The sequence below is a fragment of the Lepidochelys kempii genome, chromosome 1, assembly GCF_965140285.1.
Source record: "Lepidochelys kempii isolate rLepKem1 chromosome 1, rLepKem1.hap1, whole genome shotgun sequence".
NCBI lineage: Eukaryota > Metazoa > Chordata > Testudines > Cheloniidae > Lepidochelys > Lepidochelys kempii.
Genome location: NC_136380.1, coordinates 118653976 through 118678205, shown reverse-complemented (window position 1 = coordinate 118678205; position 24230 = coordinate 118653976). Strand labels below are relative to the sequence as shown.

The 24230-nt window shown below is 41.8% G+C and overlaps 1 protein-coding gene across 2 annotated transcripts in view; it reads left to right on the top strand.

The window, feature by feature from the left end:
* Positions 1 to 23439, top strand: part of NPAS2 (neuronal PAS domain protein 2) — a 203717-nt gene extending 180278 nt beyond the window's left edge. The window contains exons 16-21 of one of the 2 annotated variants that reach the window (XM_073352007.2): positions 2334 to 2480; positions 12352 to 12546; positions 18332 to 18420; positions 18891 to 18983; positions 19927 to 20107; positions 22246 to 23439. In XM_073352007.2, the coding sequence (XP_073208108.1) occupies positions 2334 to 2480; positions 12352 to 12546; positions 18332 to 18420; positions 18891 to 18983; positions 19927 to 20107; positions 22246 to 22404 (864 nt within the window). In that variant the 3' untranslated portion in view covers positions 22405 to 23439. Of the gene's footprint in view, positions 1 to 2333; positions 2481 to 12351; positions 12547 to 14236; positions 14301 to 18331; positions 18421 to 18890; positions 18984 to 19926; positions 20108 to 22245 lie in introns of those variants that run through there. The other variant, XM_078853828.1, reaches the window with a different exon arrangement.
* The last annotated feature ends 791 nt before the right edge of the window (positions 23440 to 24230 follow it).

Sequence of the window (24230 nt, the reverse complement as noted above, 5' to 3'; positions counted from 1 at the left end):
TATAACTCTGTTTTCTACACAGAATCACAGGATTGCAGAAAGATTAATTGAACAAAAAAAAAAAAAGTGTTTCTAAACTTCTGCCCTTAGTGACATATGTTTAACAAACCAGCTAATTGTTTTTGTTTAAATGTGCTAGTAAAAGAAGAAACACAAAGAGGAAAATATGGAATGAAATACTAAAATCTAGCTAATCTAGCTAAATCTAGCTAAATATGAGAACATGCTGAATAAAAATAATGCTAATAATTTATTTCCATCAGAAGCAACGTCTTTTGGCTTTTACTTTGCACAACAAATTTAAAACTAATATCTAGGCATACAAATTATTTCTTATTAGAAAATTATTTGAGGAAAATCACATTCCTTTTCCAAAGCATCTAAAAAAAGTCCATATAAATTGGAATGAGTATTTTATAACCTGGTTAGACAGTCAGAATGAACCATTTGCCTAAAATTGTTTTTTCTTTCAAAACTGTCTGATAGAAGAGGTGTCTTTTAAGGACTGAGAGGAGTTTCAAGCCTCAGTAATAGAATTCATATGCGGGAACTAGTTTCCACAAGTTAGTTTTAAAAAACAAACCCACCTCTATAGATCCATGGTGGAGCAGGGATTATCTTTGCCTAATCCAATCATGTACTGCTGGATAGCATAGTTCCGTAATGGCATAGTACCAAGGGGATCCAGAGAAACATTGGGTCAGGCTTGAGCAAGTGGAGTTTGATGCTCTTTTGGAGCCACTTATCTTATACTCCAAACAGAGGGTTTTCACTCACCCATGAGTCAGGTTAATATTTTCTATTTGGGATAGAATAAGAGTTAGAGCTAGCCCTGTCCGGCCTGGTCTACACGGTGGGGATCAATCTAAGTTATGCAACTTCAGCTACGTGAATAATGTAGCTGAAGTCGACGTACTTAGATCTACTCACCGTGGTGTCTTCACTGCGGTGAATCAACTGCTGATGCTCCCCCATTGACTCCACCCGTGCCTTTCGCTCCCGTGGAGTACAAGAGTTGACCGGAGAGTGCTCGGCGGTCGATTTATTACGTCTAAATCAACCCCTGCTGGATTGATCGCTGCCCGTCGAGCCGGCAGATAGTATAGACATACCCTAAAAGGAATATCAAGTTTGTTTTCGAGTTGAGCAGAGGTGCTGGATTTAATGTGATGGGGCTATTGTTGAAAGGCAAAAATGTTCTGGATACCAATGCCATAGGGAAAACTCAACTTAACACATGGTTCAATATTTGCCTACCTTCAGTTAACAATCCTGCAAGGCACTGGGCACTCCCCACTCCTGCTGAAGTCAGCGTGGAGACCAGAGATCTCTCACAGCAACTGAAAGTGGGATGTCCCAATATTCCAATTTCTGACCTTTGCCAACTAATCTCAACATAGAACATACTAAATGAAGATGAGAAGATGGGAGGACTGCTGGGGCAAGGAAATCTCTCTGAACAGTGACCTTTGATTTGGTGGAAAGTTACCTCCTCTTCTATATGTGTAAATACAAAGGAAAATAATTTTAAAGTTTTCTTCACTTCTCCCCTTCAGAAAGTTTACATGGATAATTCGGATATTTGCTGGAGAGAATATGGGGGAGGAGGTATTTTCCTTCATATATGGAACTGCTTTAAAGTGAAGCAGTTCTGTGAATGAAATCTCAATATGATAGGCTAGATCCTCAGCTGGTATATCAGCATAGCTCCACTGAAATCCAATATGCCGTACAGACTCACCAATACCAGACTGCCCTTTGAGTCTCCTCCTCCTCTCCCCCCCCCCCCTTAGAACTGTAAAGAATGGGTTCTATCAAATGGTCAGGCTCAGTTTGATTTACTAATCAAAAATAAGGCATCTAAGATCACAGAGCAACAAACAGAAAAAGGTGATGCTCATCAATACTGGGGTTCAGTCTGCCACTCATCCTGTCCCAAGCTGTGTTACAATCTATGGATCTTTTATAGACCCCTTTTTCAATCACATACAAATTACGGTTAGAAATGTCACCATTGATGTCAGTGAATCTGTCTAGACTTAAGTACTAAAGTACCATCTGATGATTAATAAGATAACAAAGAACCACCTTCAGGAGGAGATCAATGTAATCTGGGGTAATATCGATGAAGCTCTATCACTTGAACAGATATGCCTGAGATGAAAAATAGAAAAGAAGATTCCATGGTGTCCAGATGTTAGCATATATAAAAAATATATTTTGACTTCATTTTGCAAACAAGAAACCAAGCACTACGTACAGAATACAATAGCACAGAGCACAATTCTTACCATAATGACAAGAAAGAGACATGGTTGTTTTCTCTTTTTAAGTTCTCAGCACAATTTAACATGTTCCAGACGATCAAGGAACAGCTGGAGCAGCGAACTCGGATCCTGCAGGCCAACATTCGGTGGCAGCAGGAAGAGCTCCATAAAATACAGGAACAGCTCTGCTTGGTCCAAGATTCCAGTATACAGGTGAGTAATGTCAGTGTCATCACAAGAGGCAAATAGACCGTTTTCAGACTCTGTATTTCTTAGTGTGGGCTGTTTTCATTTTATTTGCAGAGTCTAAGAAATCTAAACTTGAGAAAACTAATTCCTCAGGAGCCTGTCAGACACAAAAATCAAGACATGCTAAGGGCTGTCTGTATAGGAGGGCTTGTCCCAGCAGTCACAAGAAGAAATGGAAGGGCTGGTGGTCTTTCAGATTAGTTTTTCATATATGGGAGTATTTTAATCTACTGAGACTTCAGAATGAGCCATTCTCATCGAAGGGTGTTCAGGCTGTGACAATGAAATCACCACTGCTTAATGGGGTCTTCATTTCACTAGCTTCTATTCACTTTTTGCTTCAAGTTAGAGCTACTAGTCCTCAGTATCAAGTTGAACAGCTCTGCGTCTGCCTATATCCCTTCCCTACTTTTCTGCACTCCAAACCCTGCATATGCTCCACCCAAGCTTGTCTCTTTCACTCACTCCCAAATCTGTGACTACTTGCATGCCACCTTCCCCTCTTGGAAGTGCATCACAAATAACATTTGCCAAACACCTTCCCTGGCCTCCAAAAAACTGCTGAAGAAACCACCTGTCCCACAAAATCTTCCATCTATAAAGTGCACACCCCAGTTTGTGTTTGCCTTCAGACTGAAACTTCATTGGACCTGGGCGTCTTATCTTTACCTGTATCTACTATACTATATAAACAATACCGTACAACTCACGTATCATTAACTACTAGTGGAGACATTGCCCAGCATCTCAGATTGTTTCTGGAGGAGGAATTACTGCTATCTTCCTGATAATTTAACTAAGAATATTGGGTCAAATCATCCTCGGTATTGGTGTTGCACTGGGGATGAATTTGTCCCATTCTGATTATCATATTGATAGGATTATGGACACACAAACCCCAAACTCACATCACAAAATCAATTAATAGCCAAGTAGCATTGTAAACATACAGGGTGAAATCCTGGCCCTCTTGAAGTCAATGGGAGTTTTGGATTTCACTCATAGTCAGCATCTATAAAAAATCACTTCATACAATGTCACACATTAAATAAATAAGTTTGTAGGTTTCTGTGATTAAGAGGTTAATAGTCCCATATCAGAAATCCTGTTACTTAAGTCATTCCATTTAGAATCTATGGTGGTGATGTTTTTGTTGTTGTAAATATAGTAACATAGCAACCACAAGCCCCATCCAGGACTGAAGGCCATTGTCCTTGGAACTGCACAAACATATAGGAAGACATATATCCGTGTACATCTTCCAGTGCCTTGATTTTGATAAATGGGAAATGAAAGCCTCTCTGCAATTAACTGGTCTCTTAGTTCAGAATCCTAGCACACTTCTGAAAGCTGTTGTTACTATACATAGCAAAAGGATGATCTCCCTTTCTCCCTGTAATTGGGCACATTGCATTACTCTCTCATGCTCAAGTCTTAAATATTCATATGCACTGATCCAGTGTTTGCATAATTTAGAAAAAAGTGGAAGATCCCAACATGGTTTCCTCAAATATGGGAAATTGATACTATTTTCACTAGAATTTTTCAATACACAAGATGATACCTTCACAGAGAGGAGGAAGATTGTGGTAACCAAAAGACCATGGGCCAGATTCTCAACTGTGCCCACAGAGACCAAGCACAGAGAACACGGAGGCCGTCTGGGTGCCTGTTTTGAGGGGATTAAAGGGCAGTGGAACCCTGAACTAAAAAATTACCCCAATCCTATGCTGCCCAGCCCCAGCATAAGTTTAAAGATGCTGAATTGCTCTCTAATTTATACCACTGGCATACGGTCCCTCAGTGGAGGATATGCTAGACTAGACCAAACGGCATGTATTTTCAATACCCTGGAACTGGCCACAAAGGTTTTATTTCCACAGATCTTACCCAGGATGCTTTGGCCTGCCAGTCCAGCTCTGAATAATTTCTTGCCTGGGTGGTTTGTTTCTCATTTGGTTCTGCTGTACGATGGTAGAGCAGAATCTTTACTGTGCTCTCAGCCATGCTTTGCCCACCTCTGTCCCCTCATCAGCCATGTGGGGCACAGACCCTCCATAGCCTCCCACAAGGGCCAGCCCTGAAGGAAGAGATTCACATTGGAGCCAGGCAGCAGAATAGCAGCTGGTGAGCGTGGAGCCTAAAATTTCACCTCCAGAGCACAGGACTGAGCTCTTCTGGGCACATCCCTCCAGTGGCTACGCCACCAGTAACCATGGCACAGATGCCTTTGTACTTCCCCCAGGGCAAAGCAACAGCTGGAGGAGCAACACTCAGAGCAGGGGTGGCCAAATTTTTTGGTCTGAGGGTCACATCGGGTTTCGGAAATTGTATGGAGGGCCAGTTAGGGGAGGCTGTGCCTCCCCAAACAGCCAGGCGTGGCTCAGCCTCTGCCCCCTATTCCCCTTCCCCTCCCCCGCCGCTTCTCACTCCCTGATGCCCCCCCACCGGGACCCCTGCCTCATCCACCCCCCCTTGCTCCGTGTCCCCTGAACACCCCCAGAACCCCCACCCTTACTGCCCCCTGATGCCCCATCCAACCCCTCCTCTCATTCCTGACTGCCCCCCCCGGGACCCCTGCCCCATCCAACCATCCCTTTTCCCTGACTGCCCCTGGAACCCCTACCGCTGGCTGCCCCCCGCCACTCCATCCAACCTCCCTTCCTTCCTGACTGCACCCCCAGGACTTCTGCACCCATTCAAACGCCCACCCATTCCCCGCCCTCTGAGCGCCCCAACCCCTAACGACACCCCCACCCCCGACCACCACCCCAAACTCCCCTGCCCTCTATCCAACCCCCCGCTCCCTGCCCCCTTACCGCGCTGCCTGGAGCACTGGTGGCTGGCGGCGTTACAGCTGCGCTGCCCAGCTGGAGCCAGCCATGCCACCGCGCCGCACAGAGCACCGGGTCAGGCCGGGCTCTGCAGCTGCGCTGCCCCAGGAGCTCGCAGCCCCACTGCCCAGAGCATTGTGCCGGCGGTGCAGTGAGCTGAGGCTGCGGAGGGAGGGGGAGCAGTGGGGGAGGGGCCGGGGGTGAGCCTCCTGGGCCTGGAGCTCAGGGGTCGGGCAGGAGGGTCCTGCGGGCCGGAAGTGGCCTGTAGTTTGCCCACCTCTGACTCAGAGCATTTGAGGGCTGGGAGCACTCTGACATCAGCACTGACCATTTTCCAGCTGAGTAAGGGTGTATCTAGACTGCATCAAGCTAGTGTGCTACAAATAGCAGTGTAGCAGCGGTGGCACGGGTGGCAACATGGGCTTTCTGCTGAAGTACAATCCTGTCCAAGATCCTTGGTACGTACTCAGGCTGCTATCACCTCCCACTGCCGGCGCCACTGTGGCTACATTACTATTTTTAGCACACTAGCTGGATCAAAGCTAGCACACGTACATCTGCTCAAGCTGGAAATCACACCTCCAGCTGCAGTGCAAACATCCCCTGTGGAGGGAGACTTGTGTGGTGGGAAGATTGGAGAGTAAACTGGCAATTCGCTGGGAGTTGTGGAGAACTGCACCTTTAAGAGCTCTGGCAAGAGCCAGTTGGAACTAGCTGCTGTGTCATGGAGAGACTCATGTTAGGCAATGCTGATCCATTAGACTTCGAACACTGATTGAAACAGGCCTTTGTTAGATGCCTTGGCTTGGAGTGCTCACTGAAGGACAGACTGGGGGTGGGGGGAGATTGGGGTAATGGAGAAGGGGTGATTTGGCCATTATCTTTGAAAACTCATGGTGATCGGGGGAGATCCTGGACGACTGGAAAAAGGCTAATGTAGTGCCCATCTTTAAAAAAGGGAAGAAGGAGGATCCTGGGAACTACAGGCCAGTCAGCCTCACCTCAGTCCCTGGAAAAATCATGAAGCAGGTCCTCAAGGAATCAATTCTGAAGCACTTAGAGGAGAGGAAAGTGATCAGGAACAGTCAGCATGGATTCACCAAGGGCAAGTCATGCCTGACTAATCTAACTGCCTTCTATGACGAGATAACTGGCTCTGTGGATGAGGGGAAAGCAGTGGACATGTTGTTCCTTGACTTTAGCAAAGCTCTCGACACGGTCTCCCACAGTATTCTTGCCAGTAAGTTAAAGAAGTATGGGCTGGATGAATGGACTATAAGGTGGATAGAAAGCTGGCTAGATTGTCAGGCTCAACGGGTAGTGATCAATGGCTCCATGTCTATCTAGTTGGTAGCTGGTATCAAGCGGAGTGCCCCAAGGGTCGGTCCTGGGGCCGGTTTTGTTCAATATCTTCATTAATGATCTGGAGGATGGTGTGGATTGCACCCTCGGCAAGTTCGCAGATGACACTAAACTGGGAGGAGAGGTAGATTTGCTGGAGGGTAGGGATAGGATACAGAGGGCCTGTCAAGGTTCCTTCCCCACTCTGAACTCTAGGGTACAGATGTGGGGACCTGCATGAAAACCTCCTAAGCTTACTTTTACCAGCTTAGGTTAAAACTTCCCCAAGGTACAAATTAATTTTACCCTTTGCCCTTGGATTTCCACTGCCACCACCAAACTTTATCTGGGTTTATTGGGAAACGTAGTTTGGACACGTCTTTCCCCCAAAAATCCTCCCAACCCTTGCACCCCACTTCCTGGGGAAGGTTTGGTAAAAATCCTCACCAATTTGCATAGGTGACCACAGACCCAAACCCTGGGATCTTAGAACAATGAAAAAGCATTCCGTTTTCTTACAAGAAGATTTTTAATAGAAGTAAAGGAATCACCTCTGTAAAATCAGGATGGTAGATACCTTACAGGGTAATTAGATTCAAAACATAGAGAATCCCTCTAGGCAAAACCTTAAGTTACAAAAAAGACACACAGACAGGAATAGTTATTCTATTCAGCACAATTCTTTTCTCAGCCATTTAAAGAAATCATAATCTAACACATACCTAGCTAGATTACTTACTAAAAGTTCTAAGACTCCATTCCTGTTCTGTCCCCGGCAAAAGCAGCATACAGACAGACACAGACCCTTTGTTTTTCTCCCTCCTCCCAGCTTTTGAAAGTTTCTTGTCTCCTCATTGGTCATTTTGGTCAGGTGCCAGCGAGGTTACCTTTAGCTTCTTAACCCTTTACAGGTGAGAGGATTTTTCCTCTGGCCAGGAGGGATTTTAAAGGGGTTTACCCTTCCCTTTATATTTATGACAGGGCTCTAGACAAATTAGAGGACTGGGCCAAAAGAAATCTGATGAGGTTCAACAAGGACAAGTGCAGAGTCCTGCACTTAGGACGAAGAATCCCATGTACCGCTACAGACTAGGGACCGAATGGCTAAGCAGCAGTTCTGCAGAAAAGGATCTAGGGGTTACAGTGGATGAGAAGCTGGATATGAGTCAACCGTGTGCCCTTGTTGCCAAGAAGACCAATGGCATTTTGGGCTGTATAAGTAGGGGCATTGCCAGCAGATCGAGGGACGTGATCGTTCCCCTCTATTCGACATTGGTGAGGCCTCATCTGGAGTACTGTGTCTAGTTTTGGGCCCCACACTACAAGAAGGATGTGGAAAAATTGGAAAACGTCCAGAGGAAAGCAACAAAAATGATTAGGGGACCAGAACACATGACTTATGAGGAGAGGCTGAGGGAACTGGGATTGTTTAGTCTGCGGAAGAGAAGAATGAGGGGGGATTTGATAGCTGCTTTCAACTACATGAAAGGGGGTTCCAAAGAGGATGGATCTAGACTGTTCTCAGTGGTAGCTGATGACAGAACAAGGAGTAATGGTCTCAAGTTGCAGTGGGGGAGGTTTAGGTTGGATATTAGGAAAAACTTTTTCACTAGGAGGGTGGTGAAGCACTGGAATGCGTTACCTAGGGGGGTGGTGGAATCTCCTTCCTTAGAAGATTTTAAGGTCAGGCTTGAGAAAGCCCTGGCTGGGATGATTTAGTTGGGGATTGGTCCCCTTTGTGGTATCCTAGTGTGCCCTGGAACCCCAAGCTCATGCGCCGGTATAAGGGGCACTGCCAGCCCCATGCCCTCTCAGTTCCTTCTTACCACCTGTGATGGTTGCTGGGATGTCTCCTGTGATTGCAAGCTTCCTAGTGTTATTTTCTATGAACTTTCTTGGACTCATTCTTGTTGTAAATAAGTTCAGTTAGCTGTAGTTGCTTAGTTAGCTAGGGTCCCATCTGGGACGTTGTCCCAGGGACAGGGCATACCCTGGTCCCCTGGTTTGAAACCATGTGCTTCCTGTCACAAGCCGATGCCAGTGAGTGATCCACATATGAGCTGCTTAAAGTGCCTCGGGGAAGCTCACATCAAATAAAAGTGCGGAATCTGCAAGGGCTTCAGGCCACACATACTTAAGGACAAGGTGGGATATTCGTTTGAAGGTCCTGTTAATGGAAGTGGCACTTCATAGGTCAGGTAGGGAGATGTTTGAATTTGATTATCTCTGTCCATCATTGATTGTACCCATAAAATTGGGTGCAAATGGAGGGGATTTACTATCACACAGATTTCTGTATCTGTTTGAGTGGAATATGCCATATAGAGAACACAGCATGCTGCATGTTGTAAGCATGAAGGGACTTCCTTCTGCTCCCTGGAAGGAAGGGAGCCTGTAATACAGCCTCTACTTTCTCCCTTCAGCTCTCTCACTGGCATTCCCCATTTTCACCCTTCCATGCTGAATAACAGATAGCTCTGTGGAGAAACTAGCCCTATTTTCATTTCATACACAGGATCTTCAGAACTATAGTGCAGAAGTCAGCCAAGCAATACTCTCTCAGTTGGAGAGATGTTGAGCCCAGTACTGTGTATTAGTAACTGTTTCCAAGAGCCCTGTGTGATGAAAGATGAACTAGCAGGAGGGCTCTGGTCCTTGGACAAAAGTGTTAAAAAACCCATTACGTCTCTTTTACTGCTTTTACTGACAAATGAAAGTACAGGAGCAGTAATCTCAGATGTCTGAAAGGATGCAGTTCCTGCTCCAGATTTAAAAAATAGTCTAGTTAATGACTAGCACATCTAGAGAAAGGCAGAAGGCTGAATGTGACCAGCGTGCTAGAATTACAGATGAGAACATCAGTACCCATGAATAATTTGCAAGTCGGTCTCTTGAAGGTAAATGAATCTTTGGCTCTTAGTCCTATGCCTTTCATCAATGTCCATTTTACCAAAACGATAGTATTGATAAAAGATGCTGGCTTGATAGACCTGGAGGGTAAAAATTTCTGGTTTTCTAGGGAACAGCGAGAGTCAAACAGTGGCAGTTCAAGCTTTCTCATTGCCTTGCCAATGTGATTCAGGTATGAGGTGGAGGAAATCCCTCTAGGAATGAGAGAGCAGCTGTGCTTCCATGTCCATTCACTCCTTGGCTGATTGGCTGAGAATGCTAACAAGGTGGCCAATTAAGAAGGATTTGCAAGATGCTTCTCCTGACCTCGCACTCTGCAAAACAGTCCTGAGACATGTCATTATATGCAGTTCAGAGATGGCATTGCTAGTTTATCTATTTGGATATGCTCAGTCTGAGGAGTGTTTTTTTCTACTTCGTGAGATTTTAGTAGTTCTTTTATGCTGTGCTATCACTGTATTTAAAAGGAACCCAGATAGGGCTACCATAAATTAAACATTTTGTGAAAAAATTACTGGTAAATGTTGTACCAAGTATATAATGTTTTCTTGTTTTTAAGTTTTACTAGCAAATTGAAATATCCACTGCACCTGCATGACCAGTGTTCTGATCCTCTCTTTAGTGAAGCCCTTTGAACTGATGATTAAGAACCCCAGATTAATTTAGCATCTTTTAATGAGCTATGTTTCAAAATATAAAACACTATGAGCTAATTTCAGACCTCCTGTGAGCAGTCACAATTCCATTACATGACCTATGTATTTAATACAAACTTTTTTGAAGGTGTCTTCGACCTATAGAAAAACTGCCACAAGGACAGTTACTTTACTTCTTGCTTTTAATTTAGAGGTTTGTAATTCAAATGTAACTTTTTCTCTGAGCTAAAACTTGGCATAAAAGAGGTCAGGTTGGGAGTGGATCTTTTTTTCAATAAAAATAATACAGACATTTTGAAACTAACATAATTTAATGGACAAATAATATGTATTTTAAAAATTAGGTAAATATGTACTTACACGATGCATCAAAACATACTTACACAAAGGAAACACAATTTACCATGTCAGCTCTGTGTGTTGTCTTTCCAAAAAGGAAGTGTAAGAGATATGATGGTTTAGGGAATTGGTAATACAAGGTGTACCTTACTGGACATACCTCAGATGTGTTGTGAGGCATGAGGCTGATAAGGAGTTGAGATTCTGATTTCACTTAAACCAAGGTAAATCATGAGTAACTCCACTGAAGTTAATAGTTTTACGTAAGTGTAAAACTGGTGTGAAATCAGAATCTGACCCAAGAATGCCTTCTGCTATATACTGGTCAAGCAGCCTCTGATGTGGCATGTCAATCTCTGACTAGGTTTTAAACACTACAAAGACAACTTGCAACATTAATAAGATACTATTTAAAATGATGACTTTGTTTTCTGCATTACTGTAGCAGAAGAAATAGCCCCTAGAAAAACAAAAGAAACTGCAACTTTTAAGACTGCATCACTTTGCAGTAAAATAAGTAGTGTCAAATTGTTTACAGAACCACTGAGTAGATAACAGGTGCTCTGTTAGCTTTTTGTCATAATACTTTAAGTGCCCCTCATGACCTGGCTGGGTGTAACACCTGGAAATAGTTCTCTGACTGGAAGTTAGACCAAAGTATAGTGCTCACCGGTTTATTAAGGCTTGGTCTACATTTAAAAGTTATGTTGGCATAGCTCTGCTGGTCAGGGGCATGAACAAACCACACCCCTGATCCGCATAGCTATGCTGACCTACCCCCCAGTGTAAATGCAGCTATGTTGGGGGAAGAGTGCTGCGGCCGATATAGCTGATATCATTGCAGGAGCAGGGGGTGTTTCTTTCTATTAGTTTGAGAATCCACAGCAGTTCTCAAACTGTGGGTTGGGACCCCAAAGTGGGTCGCACCCCCATTTTAATGGGGTTGCCAGGGCTGGCATTAGACTTGCTGGGGCCTGGGGCTGAAGGTGAAGCCTGAGCCTCACCACCAGGGGCCAAAGGCTTCACCTTGGGCAGCAGGGCTCAGGTTACAGGCCCCTCACCTGGGCCTGAAGCCCTGGGGTTTGGCTTTGCCTGCTCCCACCCACCTGGGGCAGGCTCAGGCTTCAGTCCCCCCTCCTGGGGTCGTGTAGTAATTTTTGTTGTCAGAAAAGGGTTGCAGTGCAATGAAGTTTGAGACTCTGTGTCCACGCTAGGGGGCTATGCCAGCATAACTATGCTGACATTGGCTCCGTAGAGTAGACATAGCCATACATATCTTTTCAGTGACAAGGGCCCAGCCATGCAACACTGGGAACTTGTGCCTGGCTGTGACATCATTAAAAAGACTCAGCCAGACAGTCCTTTATGGTGTTGAACTATCGGAGACAAATTTGAAAGCAGCCTCAGCTTTCTTTGCTAAAAAGAGAGGCCAAGGATTGAATGGGCACAGAATTACTCTCCTATCCCCACAGGTGGTCCCTCCAGAACAGACTTAATGCCCATTGAACTGCTGCTACAGTCCTGTGCTTTGCTGTGTGTAGAGAGGACTTCAGCCTTCGGGCAGCATTCATGAACAGTGAATATACTTTAAAAAAAATAAAAAATAGACTGCACAATGTATATTCTAAAAAGGGCATATGATTCACAATTAAATATAGCACAATGGTAATTAATTAAGAAATATTATGATCTCCCTTTTAGGATATGATATCTTATTTCAAAGAAAAAGAAAAAAAGTTCTCTTATTTTTTCCAGATGTTTTTACAACAGCCAACAGTGTCCCTGAGCTTTAGCAACATACAGCAGCCAGATCCTCAGCACCTACAGCAGAGGTCAAGGGTCATTTCTCAGCAGCAGCTTATCCCCAGTCCTCAACTTCAAAGGCAAATTGCATCTTCCCAACCAGCAAACCAGCAAATATTAAGAGAGGCAAATGTGATATCAAGCCAGGTAAACGTATTATTTCATTACAAAGAAATGAATGTGGATACAAGCCACTGAAGTCATTATTGAAAGATCACAGATAATGACATCAGTATTGTAAATAGAAATGTGTGGCCTTTTTTATCTTTCCTTCTAAACAAAAGCTTCTTCCCACAGCTTTCTACTTTTACTTTAAGATCTGATTTTTTTTTTAAAGATATAAACCAGGAACATTATGCAGCCAGCTTGTTTCTGTTTTAAACAGGGGAATATGTGGAGACCTGTTTTTCTTTTATTGTTCATGAAAGGCGCCAGGTTGACAACCACAGAGACTGGCAGTATCTGCAACAGCAGGGCAACCTTTCCAGCCCCGAAAAAGTGCTTTAACCTTGTCCTGGTAGCTAGTTCGCTGAAACGCCCAGTCAGTCATGGCCTGAGACCATCAACACAGCCTATTTATGGCCAGTTATAATGGTGTATTGTTGATGTGTGGGGCTTGCCCATAAGGAACTGAACTGAAACCACCATCTTACAAGAGAAACAGAGTCCAGCCCAAAAAAATAAAATTAAACTGTATTAAAATTAAGATTTAATTAAATTAAAAAAATAATTTTAAACTAATTAAAATTAAACTCTAACTATTAGTAACTGAGAGCTGTGATTCTACAAGTCTGCTCACCATAGCTATCTTTCTGCGTTATTGCAGCACTTTCTCTCCATTTCTATTGTTTCTCTTCAGCATAATCCCAGCACAAACCCCTATTTCTGTTAACCTGCTACTGCTATTCGGTGAACACATTTACAACTTTACTTTCAAAGCAGTTGTATCTCTTAACCTCCCATGCCCCTGTGTTATAACAAGTCTATTAAAATAAAATGCTACCATGGTTTACAATCAAAAATAAATCAGGGTGGATAAAAATCAATGATTTTTTTTTAAATAAAAAAAATCAGATGTTTTTGATAAAATGCTTTTTGAGGAAAAAACCTACCTAAAGAGAGTTTTAATTAAGATACATTATAGCTCAAAAGCAGCAAAGAGTCCTGTGACACCTTATAGACTAACAGACGTATTGGAGCATAAGCTTTCATGGGTGAATACCCACTTCGTCAGACGTCAGACAGTGAAACTGTTTCCAGAAGTCTTGAGGTCTTTCTGAATGTAGCCTTCATTGATTTGAGATCTACCAAACCATTCTCTCACTAGAAGGGAAAACCTATAATGGCAGTAGGCCTTAAAAGAGACCCAGTTTGGAAATATTTTAATGAAGTTCCTTTACCTGTGGGTAAGACGGCCATGCTTGAAAAATGCAAACAAAGAAATGCAAGGCCTGGTTGCCCGAATGAAACAACATCATGAGAAGTGTTCCTTCTCAAGAGGAAGCTGCACTGAAGATGATGAAAGGAACATGTCTGAATATGCAGGATCTTCAGGTTGGTAAATGTTTTTATTTCATACTTCTTTCTTATGGACTGCCTGTCTTCCTTCTGGACTATTCTTGAATTCTCATGTTTGAGCAAAAAATATAGTTGTTATTCTATGGTACTATTTTAGATGCAGTTGTGATAAAAAAAATAAAATAGCTGAAATAGGCAGATCTTCCTTTCACGATTTCACCTTTAAAGTAATACTGAATGTCAGTGAATGCAATGAGTAATACTGAATGAGCAGTATGGTAATAATAATTAAATAACTGCATTGACTTATTTTGTTTAGGAGAATCCATCCTCAACATTCTGAAGCAGGATTCTGAAGAGTATCCACCTTCAAGATCACCATCATTTTCTGTAGTTTCAGAGTTATCTGCCAGTGATAGTGTTTCAATTACATCATGTGTGTCACATAGCCACAGTATATCACCTGTAGCAAAAAGAAAAAAATATCTCCATCATCCAGAAACAACCATAGATACGTTTGTGATAAGAACCAGCAGATTACAAAAAGAGGTAATTGATGAAAAAATTGCCCAGTTTGCTTATGCAGCAAACCCTCCTTTCCGTATGACTGAGAACCCATGCTTCATTAACTTGGTTCAGTCATTAAGACCAAGATACAGTCCACCCAACAGAGAAGATGTCGCAGGCAAATTGCTGGATAAAGTGTATGAAAGAGAAATTGAGAAGTGTGCAAAAGGTCTTAGAGGGTGAAATTGTTAACCTGAGTCTTGATGGGTGGAGCAGTGTCCACAATGATCCTCTTGCATGTGTTTGTGTGACAACAGAAGACGGGAATGTCTTCCTTACAGAAACAATTGATACATCAGGAAATGCACAGAAAGCAGAATACTTACAAGAAGTAGCAGTAAAAGTGATAACAAACTGAAAAAAACCTCAAATGTCTAAGTCACAGACAATGCTACCAATGTATCCAAGATGAGAAGAAATTATTTAGAAGAGAGTGAAGAGAGTCCCAAGCTAATAACGTAGGGTTGCAGTGCTCATTTGATGCACCTCCTAGCCAAAGACTTCAGTGTTCCAGAAATAAAGGGTAATGTTATTGAAACTGCAAAATCCTGCCCAAACCACCACTTTGCAGTAGCTGCTCTGAAAAAAGTGGGAGGAACCAAGCTAACTCTCCCTCAAGACGTGCAATGGAACTCAGCAGTGGGCTGTTTTGAGCACTGTATCAAGAACTGGCCTAATTCGATGACAGTTTGTGAACAAAATTGTGAAAAAAGAGATGGCACTCTCACAGCCACAGTTCTCAACACTGGGCTTAAGGGAAATGTTGAACACATGCTGAGCACCCTGAAGCCTATTTCTGTAGCCTTGAACAAAATGCAGGGAAATAGCTGTTTTATTGCGGACGCTGTTGAAAGTTGGAAGGAACTGAGTGAGAGCTTAAAAAGCGAAATATGCAATGACAGAGTTAAATTACAAGCATTAAAAAAACAAATGGAACACGCACGATCTCCAGCTCATTTTCTGGCAAATAGTCTCAATATTTGGGACCAGGGTCAAACCTTAACTGCTGAAGAAGAGGAGTTGGCTATGACATGGACATCCAGCAATCATCCTTCCATAATGCCAACTATAATAAACTTCAGAGCTAAGGGTGAACCATTCAAGAAATATATGTTTGCTGATGATATTTTTAAGAAAGTCACACAAGTGAACTGGTGGAAGTCACTTAAGTACTTGGATTCAGAGACTGTTGAAGTGATAATCTCACTTTTAACAGCAGTAGCTTCTTCTGCCGCTGTAGGAAGAATATTTTCTTCCTTTGGACTAATTCATTCCAAATTGAGAAATCGTTTGGGACCTGAAAAAGCAGGAAAGCTTGTTTTTCTTTTCCAGATTATGAACAAACAGGAAAATTGAAGGTGAAGATGACTGAGTTAGCTGCAGAAGCCAATATTTTAAGTTTCTCATGTTGACCTGGCTGACACAGTTGATTTAATTTTTTTTTGTATTTTATTTAACCATTTTAGTTAAAAACAATTTTAAGAAAAACAAACCTGATTTTAAAAAACGTGAATGTTTAACTAAATTCAAAAATGCATATTCTTGTTTTGTTAAAATATTATATTTGCTGTTGAAGAAAAAAATCCAGAATGCATAACGTTGTTTTTTAGTTAAATAAAACAATTTAAATGTCTGTCTGTTGGTGTTCTCCTCCTAGAAGATCCTCCAAATATTAATGATTAACCTGTTGAATTGGAGATAGTTCACCTCTCAATGACTCCATAAATACCTGCTTCGATTACCTTTGGTAAATGAAATAACCAAACAATCATTCATTTTCTGATATAGCTGTAAAACTAATCTGAAAAGTTTTCAAAATAAATCACTTTAAAAATGTATAGTATGTACCTTCTAAAAATGAAACCTACATCTATCTCTGAGTTGTGAAGAATATGTATTAAGGTTATAACAACCAATAAGAATGCACTTTTATGTAGAAATCCATGATTAAATTGAGTCTTCCTGACTAATGATTTAAATCAATTTGATTTAAATCCGTTCCACCCTGAAAAAAATCCTTCTGTACATAGTAAGGTTCATTCCCATCACAGGGCTTTAATGACAATGGTGATCCCTTCTAATTTTGCTTTGGTGTTGTCTTGGGGGTTTCTGTGTTTCCAGAACCGGTTCTTAGAATTACGGGGCCTGCTTTGTTGAATCAGTACTCTGATTTCAGAGTCAAATACTCTGAAAAGTCTGTAAAATAAAACATGGTGAAATAGTTGTGGTGCATATGTGAGGGTAATTGTGACGTTCCCCTCTGGTGTTGCCTGGACCAGTGATCTGCTAGGCCTCTCCAATCCTTGACTCTGGGAGCCAGCCTTACCCTGCCCTGCTGTGAGAATCCCCACTCCTGGGCTGTTCACGCACAGCATCTGGCATGTAAGCTGCTCCCAGCTACTTGCAAGCGAATGACACGAGCCAATATCTCCGGTCCCAGAAACAACCCTAGGAACTCCCGTCTTGCAGTGTCCAGTTATACTCATTGGACGCTATAAGCTTATATAAGTTTGTCAATTTAACAAAGAAATTGATATGTACCAGGCTTGTTCTCCCAAGGGGAGTCTCTGACACACTGCAAACCAAATGCACCCTTCAGGTAGAATAAACAAACAGATTTATTAACTATAAAGGTAGATTTAAGTGATTATAAGTCAAAGCATAACAAGTCAGATTTGGTCAAATGAAATAAAAGCAAAACGCATTCTAAGCTGATCTTAACACTTTCAGTGTCCTTACAAACTTAGATGCTTCTCACCACAGGGTTTTGTGGTGCCTCAGGGTCTGGCAAGATAGGCGTTCAGGGGGATCCTGCACATTGGCTGGCCCTTTGTGGGGCAGTCTCCCAACCCCAGGACTGTACATATGTAGGAAATCCAGCATCCCTTTTGGGATTAGCCTGTATTTCCTACTCCCAGCACTGAGTCCTTCCCTGCCCCCTAGAGGGCTGTGATCTGTGCTCTCTGGGCTAGGTGTGTTTACCCTTTGATCAGATTCACTTTTTCCCAGCAGCTTTCCCATAACTGCTCTCTGTGTTTCACCAGCCTGGGGGAGAACACCCCCTTCTCTGTCAGTTGGGTCATTTGCGTTCTCACAAACTACCACCTGGCAATTTCCTGGTCTCAACTCCTCTGCTATTACAGACGTTGGAGCGGCATCTTGATGTAAAGAGACACAGTTACTTTCCAAAAACTTATCAGGAATAGCATCCTGATTAACTGGGACCTGGTTTGGGGTACCCTCTGCCACCCCTTTCTCTGTCCTTGAGAAGTCAGCTGTGTGACTGCTCCCCTCCAGGAGGTCAGTTACACAGTTCCTTCTCAAAACCTGGATCACAGGCTGAGTGCCTGGGTGCACAGATGCTGACCCAGCCATCCTCCTATGCTTGTGTCACGTGATCACAGTAAGTGATTTTTAAGTCTTTCTCCAAAAACTGGTCAGGGATTACTTACCTTTCCTTGTCTACTTTCACTGTCTTTCCTGTCCTCACTCTGTACACTTGTTCTCAGACCCCAGTTTGCCCCCAGACTTCCAGGAAAACTACTGTAACGTACCAGATCAGGACATGTCAGTCATTCACTTCTCCTGCCCAAACAGCCCTTTCTATTCTGAAGTTCAATCAGAGTATATCACAAGGGTACCTCCTATGACACACTGTAGGTTTTGCTCATATATCCCCTGCCATAATAAAAATCGTGAGTGAGAGAGAGAGAGTGTGTGTGTGTGTGTTTTAAAAATTGTGGTCTCGGATCAGAAATCAATGAGAAGTGCACAAGTAACACAGAACACCAGTCACTCATCCAGCAGCTTAGCTTCACAATTTACCAATTCCGTTGTGCTCCCACAGGCTGTGAACATGGCTCCATCTGCTGTTATAGCACAGGATAGCAACCAGTGTCATGCTAGTCCAGATTTCAGCCAGGACCGACAACTGAGGTAAATGATTTTTAATAAATTAATCATTTCTGCCCTGACAAAAAGGCTATCCATTTATCATTTTACTACATGATAAATGAGGATTCTGAACACTAAGGAGGGTGAGGTATGTTAACAAGTCATGGAGTGAAAGGTACTAGAACCGTATGTTCGCTGACCCAGGGGGTCCGCAGACTATGTCTAAAGGGTCCGCGAAAGGTTGTCGTTACCACAGAACAGTGGTTTGCAACTTGTGGTCCGTGGACCGTAGGGGGTCTGTGGACTATGTCCAAGATTTCCAAAGGAGTCCGCACCTCCATTCAAAACTTTTAGGGGTTCAATGAAAAAACACTGAAAATCACTGCACTAGAATGAAAATACATATGCTTTGAAAGAAAAATGGGTTAAAAATCAATAGATCACCTAGAACTAGATTGTGACTTGGAATACATGTTCATGCAGTAATGTTAGTTCTCTTTTCCATGTGGAAGACTGTTGCTCAGCCAGCCTATTCAGCCAATGATGCCTGGTTCCTGTAATTCAAGACTCACTTCAGATATCAGCGTGGCTGGACGCCAGGCTAAGTATGTTACTTGTGAAAAATAAAACACTGAAGTGACTTTTGAGAGCACATGGCCTTTTAGAATGAGATCTGCCAGTACTAGTAAACATCAGTAGTGCATTACTGTTCTGATTCTCTTTGAGTAAGAGGCTTCTAGGGTTAATCTTACCCTTTCTGGTCGGTTCAGTGTCTAAAATTACTATTGTGAGAAATAGAATGTGCTAGTGGGATTTTAGCAAGCCAAGAATATGGACCTCTCTCTCTCACATTTAGTACTTGTCCCACTGCTGAGTTTCTGATCCACCAAAATGGAAATATATTAAATATCTGAGCTCAGCTTCAGTACTGACCCACCTTGAATTGCTAGGGCCTGATTCTTCTCTCACTCTTGTCTGACATCAGTTTAACCACATTGACATCAGTGGAGTTACTCCTGATTTACCCAAGTGCAAGTGAGAGAAGAACCAGGTGCCCACATCTCGGTGCTACATGAGAATCTGCTAAATGAACCAAATTAATTTTCGTTCCTTTCAAACCAAAGAGGGAAACATAGTCGTGCTCAATTTCTCATTCACAGTCTTGTCCCTGGTCTTCATCTCTTCCCCCTCCCATTCCCTCCCCCGACCTTGTTCTGGAGGGTTTATAATCTGTACCAGGCCCAGATGTGGCTCACAACTGAACCCTATGTTAATCGGAGATCTCAGGAAACCTAAAAAGATGCAGGATTTTAGGCTGATAATTCATTAGCTGGCTTTCTTCCCTCTGAGTCAGTAATTAACCAGTTCCTCAACATATTGTTCAGGGAAACGTGCAGCTGGAGGTGGTGTCTTTCAGATGGGGTTTGAAATTGAGGTCCCTATCGTTAAAGTTCCAGTGACACTATTTTAAGGATAAGGATTTTAGCCCTAGTACCCTGACATAACATCTGAGTTTTCAACAGTTTATTCTTGATTTTTTTTAAATAGATATTCTCAAAACCAACAATTGTTTCAAAGTCTGGAGCTGCAGACTTCCAGCAGCAGTTCACCTATAGTGCTGATGGGACAAGCAGTGTTACATCCAGGGTTTTCTGCATCACAGCCTTCTCAGCCGTCGTCTCTGCAACCTCTGCAACTCCAGCAACAGCAGCAGCATTGCTACCTTCAGGTGGGCTAGAACAGAAAGGCCAATATACAGTTTGTATCTGTCCATAATATGCAAAGCAGGAAAGCACTTAAGATCTTTAGATGGCGGAACAAATGGGGTCTGACCATGCTCTCACCAAAGTCAGTGGAAGTTTTGCCATAAACGTCATTGGGAACATGACTGGGCATGTGCTACATAGATTTCTCTACTGAAGATGTTAAATTTTGCAAATGTCATAGAAATTGAATAAGGACCTGGAAATGTTATGTGAACCTTTCAAACACACCAATTAAGCATTAAGGTAAGTCAAAATATTAAAAAAAAAAATACCAATACTGTAAATTGGAAAATTAATACGACAAACCCAAATGTACTTAAATCACAGTCAGAAAATTGTCATCATGGGCTTACACTTTAGTGTTTCATTGATTCTGTAGTAAATTTCCTCAGTTTACAAGTCAAAAGATGATTTTTCTAACTGCCAGTACCACAAATTTGAAATGAGATCTGAAAATCCAGCTTTTTTTTTATATATACTGTCTTTTACATCATCACATTCTGCATGAAAGTTTCTGAAGGTGGAACTTAGGTGATAGTGCTGTTGCTGATGTGCTAAGCCAAAACAGAATCCAGCTACCATAGTTGTATTGGTGCTACAGGGCTAATGGGAATAAAAACTTGTGGCAATAAAGTAAGAAAATATGAGTTAAAGCAGAAGCAGATATGATGAATAGGAAGGTGTTACTTTTAACATAGTCACATTTTTATCATAACAGCACATTAAGTAAAAAGACAAGATTTAGCTTGGAAAAGGTTGGATTTAAGTGCTGGTATAATCAATGTATTTGTCCCATATAATTTTAACAATTTTAAAAGACTTTAAATATGTAGGGCCAAATTTTACTCTCAGGTCCACCTCTTACTGAAGTCTTCAGAAAAATGTTGCCTGAAACGGGTAAACTGCAAGAGAAGGGAAAAGAGGCACAATGGAGCCTATAGGCCAAATTCTGCACTCTGCTCACGTCTACAACTTCCACTGAGTTGAGTGCAACCCTGGAAATGACTGTATATGAAACATCAGCTCACTTTATTTAATAGTTTTAGATGCATGTCAGGCAAAGGACTTCAACAGTGGTGAGGAACAGAACGTTATACAATGATTAGAGAGGGGACTAGGTATCAGGATTCCGGGGTTCTATTCCTAACTCTGCCGTTGTCTCTCTGTGTGACTTGGGCAAACTGTTTAATTGCTGTCCATCTGCAAAATGGGCCTGAGGATACTTTACTGTACAGGAGTGTTGTATGTAGTAATTAATGTTTGTAAAATGCTCACAAATCCTGAAAGATGATATGGAAGAGCAAAGCATTATAGTTATTATTAAATAAGTCATCACAGAACAAAGAACTACCCATTTCAGGAATATATATACTGGTATTCCAGCTGGGTTGGACTGGAAATGGGTTGATCAGAGACTGAGGCCAAAAGCCAATTTCTAAATCTAATATGCCCTCCAAAGGATTTCATCTTGTTTCATGGACTCTAACAGCTCCTGTGCTGTGCTCTTTATGCTTTTTTTCCGGCCCTGGATAAAGACTCCCTGAATAGCTCTTCTTCTCTCACAGTAATCCCTATTTAAATAAATAAACCACTTTTTTTTTTAACCCATATTTCCCCCTCAAGGAGCAAGGAGTGTGAATTGGGGCAGATTGCCTGAAAGAACCAGGTGATATGAACCAGCTAATTGGTTTATTCTTTGGAATGAAGACAACCCATATTGAAGTCAACAGGAGTCTTCCTTTTAACTTCAGATGGATTGGGCCTGTAAAGCCTGATCCCAAACCCAATGAAGTCGATGGCAAAATTCCACTGATTTCAAAAATCTTGGAATTAAACCTATATTATAGACTGAAACTGATGGAAAAGCCACTTCTGTGCTATCAGACAGATCCTAGTCCCGTTTAAGTCAATTTTAGAACTCCCATTGACTTCAGTGGTGCAGGATCAGGCCCTATTACCTACGCTAACAATACCAGGTACACAGCCTCTGAAATATTTAGCCTAAGAATAAGGCTGCAAACTCATAATTTTCTAAAATACCCTTCACATTAGTAAGAACTTTTGTATCAAATCACGCAAATTAATTTTCTTTTATCTGTAGGTGCAGACACCAAGTTCTTTACACAGTGAGCAACCAGATTCTTTGCTCCTGCCGTCCTACTCACAACAGCAAGGAAATATAGGATACCATCATACACAGCAGCAGCCACTTGCTTCAAGAAGAACCAATAGCTTGTCAGAATCATCAAATATACCATAGTCACTATGATAGAGTCCCACACCAGCACAATCAATGCACGATTAGCTATAACCAATAGACGCGTGGGGCAGGAGAGAAGAAATTACTTTGAACCTACAATTTTGACTTTTGCACATGCATTCATTTCAAAGCTCCATGGCAGTAGCAGGCCACAGAGTGTGGACTGCAGCAGACAGTGCCACAGAAAAGGAGTTGGATTCAGTTTGCACTGTTTCATGACAATATTATGTATCATCAGGCTGAGTAAAATAAACACGAATGCTATCTTGTGCAAACTCCATCACTGATTGCTGTGCGGCAGGAGAACATTCTTGTTGGTCCATCATTCTGAGAGCACTCTGATTCCTAAAGACTGTGGACAGACACATGAGGTACTTGGCCTACACTGTTTCAGTTCATCTTTTGTGTAAGAAAAGCAATGGAACAAAAATCTATAGAGCAGAGAACAAGAGATTATTTTTATTATGATTATTATTGTTGTTTTGCACAACTGCACAGAAGATATAACCTAGGCACTTTCTATAAAGAGAGGTTTGTTTCATTATTCTGGTGGCCAAACTGGTACATCCAATTAAACAGAAAGCCCAGTCACAGTTAAAAATGCTACACAATCCATACCCCTTGATTAAAGCAGTTTACCTTACCTGCTCTTTTTGATTAAAAACAAAAAACACTGGACTGTTTCCTGTTTACTCTGTGAATTGTGACTGCAAAGGAGAACTAAAAATATAAGCACAAACATGCAGCTGTATTGTTCCAGAATTCTAGTAGACTCTTTGATAATATAGAGTGGGTCCTTTTACAAAATGAACAGCCCACTTACAGATGGTCATAGCAACAAGTATCTGAAAAATATGCACTGTGTTTTGGCCCAATGACTAGGGATGCTGCAAATTATCACATATCTTTTTCATGATAACATTTGAATTTTCCTTTAAAAAATGCACTTTTCGCTTTTTTGTATGTTTTATGTTTCTAAGAAAGATTTTATGTAATTATAAAATAAAAAGTAGTGTATTGTACAGCTGTTGTAATAATGACCTATTTCTATATAAAATAAAATTATATGGAATTATGTGGAAATTATTTTGTATATGAAATATTAATTCATTTCACAAGTATAAAGTTTTTTGTGCTTTTTATTAATTTATTTTGTGAGTGAATATTTAGTAATAAATTAATGAATTAGTAACATTTTTGTGAAGGGAGCTACTGTCTCATGCTATATACATCCTCAAATTATTTTTTTCTTTCCATTTAATAATGCACATTTGTATTTGCTCTGGAGCATAATAAAGTAGCTGGAAAGCTTTACTACAGAATTTACACACATTCTCCTTCCTATGGCTGTTTAACTATGTAACTCAATTTAGACTTGAAAGTCTCACTGTAACCTTACAAAATGTTTGATGTTTGTTTCCAAAAAAACCCTATTCTGACAGCTGTTCCTCTCCTTGTTTCATCAAAGGTAACAAGAATATACTGCTTTAGGGAGCCCCAAAAGACAACATTAAACTTGTACCTATAGGTAACTAGTTCCTCATCGGGAAATATCATTTCACTTAAAATTCTCAAGACACTATGGGGCAGAGCCTTGGGGTAGGAGACGAAAAGGTAGCTTAAAGCTTTGTTAGGGCTTTCTTGATTCTGGAGACAGCTAGAGACTGTTTTGCCTCTGCCATAAATTAGAGCAGCTCGAGGGCTGCCCTAACCCAGAGGTTCTCAAATTGGGGGGAGGGGGCAGAATGTATTTGGAGGGGCAGTGGGCATGAGAAGCTTTAGGGGAAAAAAAATCTTACTGTGCACATTCAGAGCTGGGCAGATGG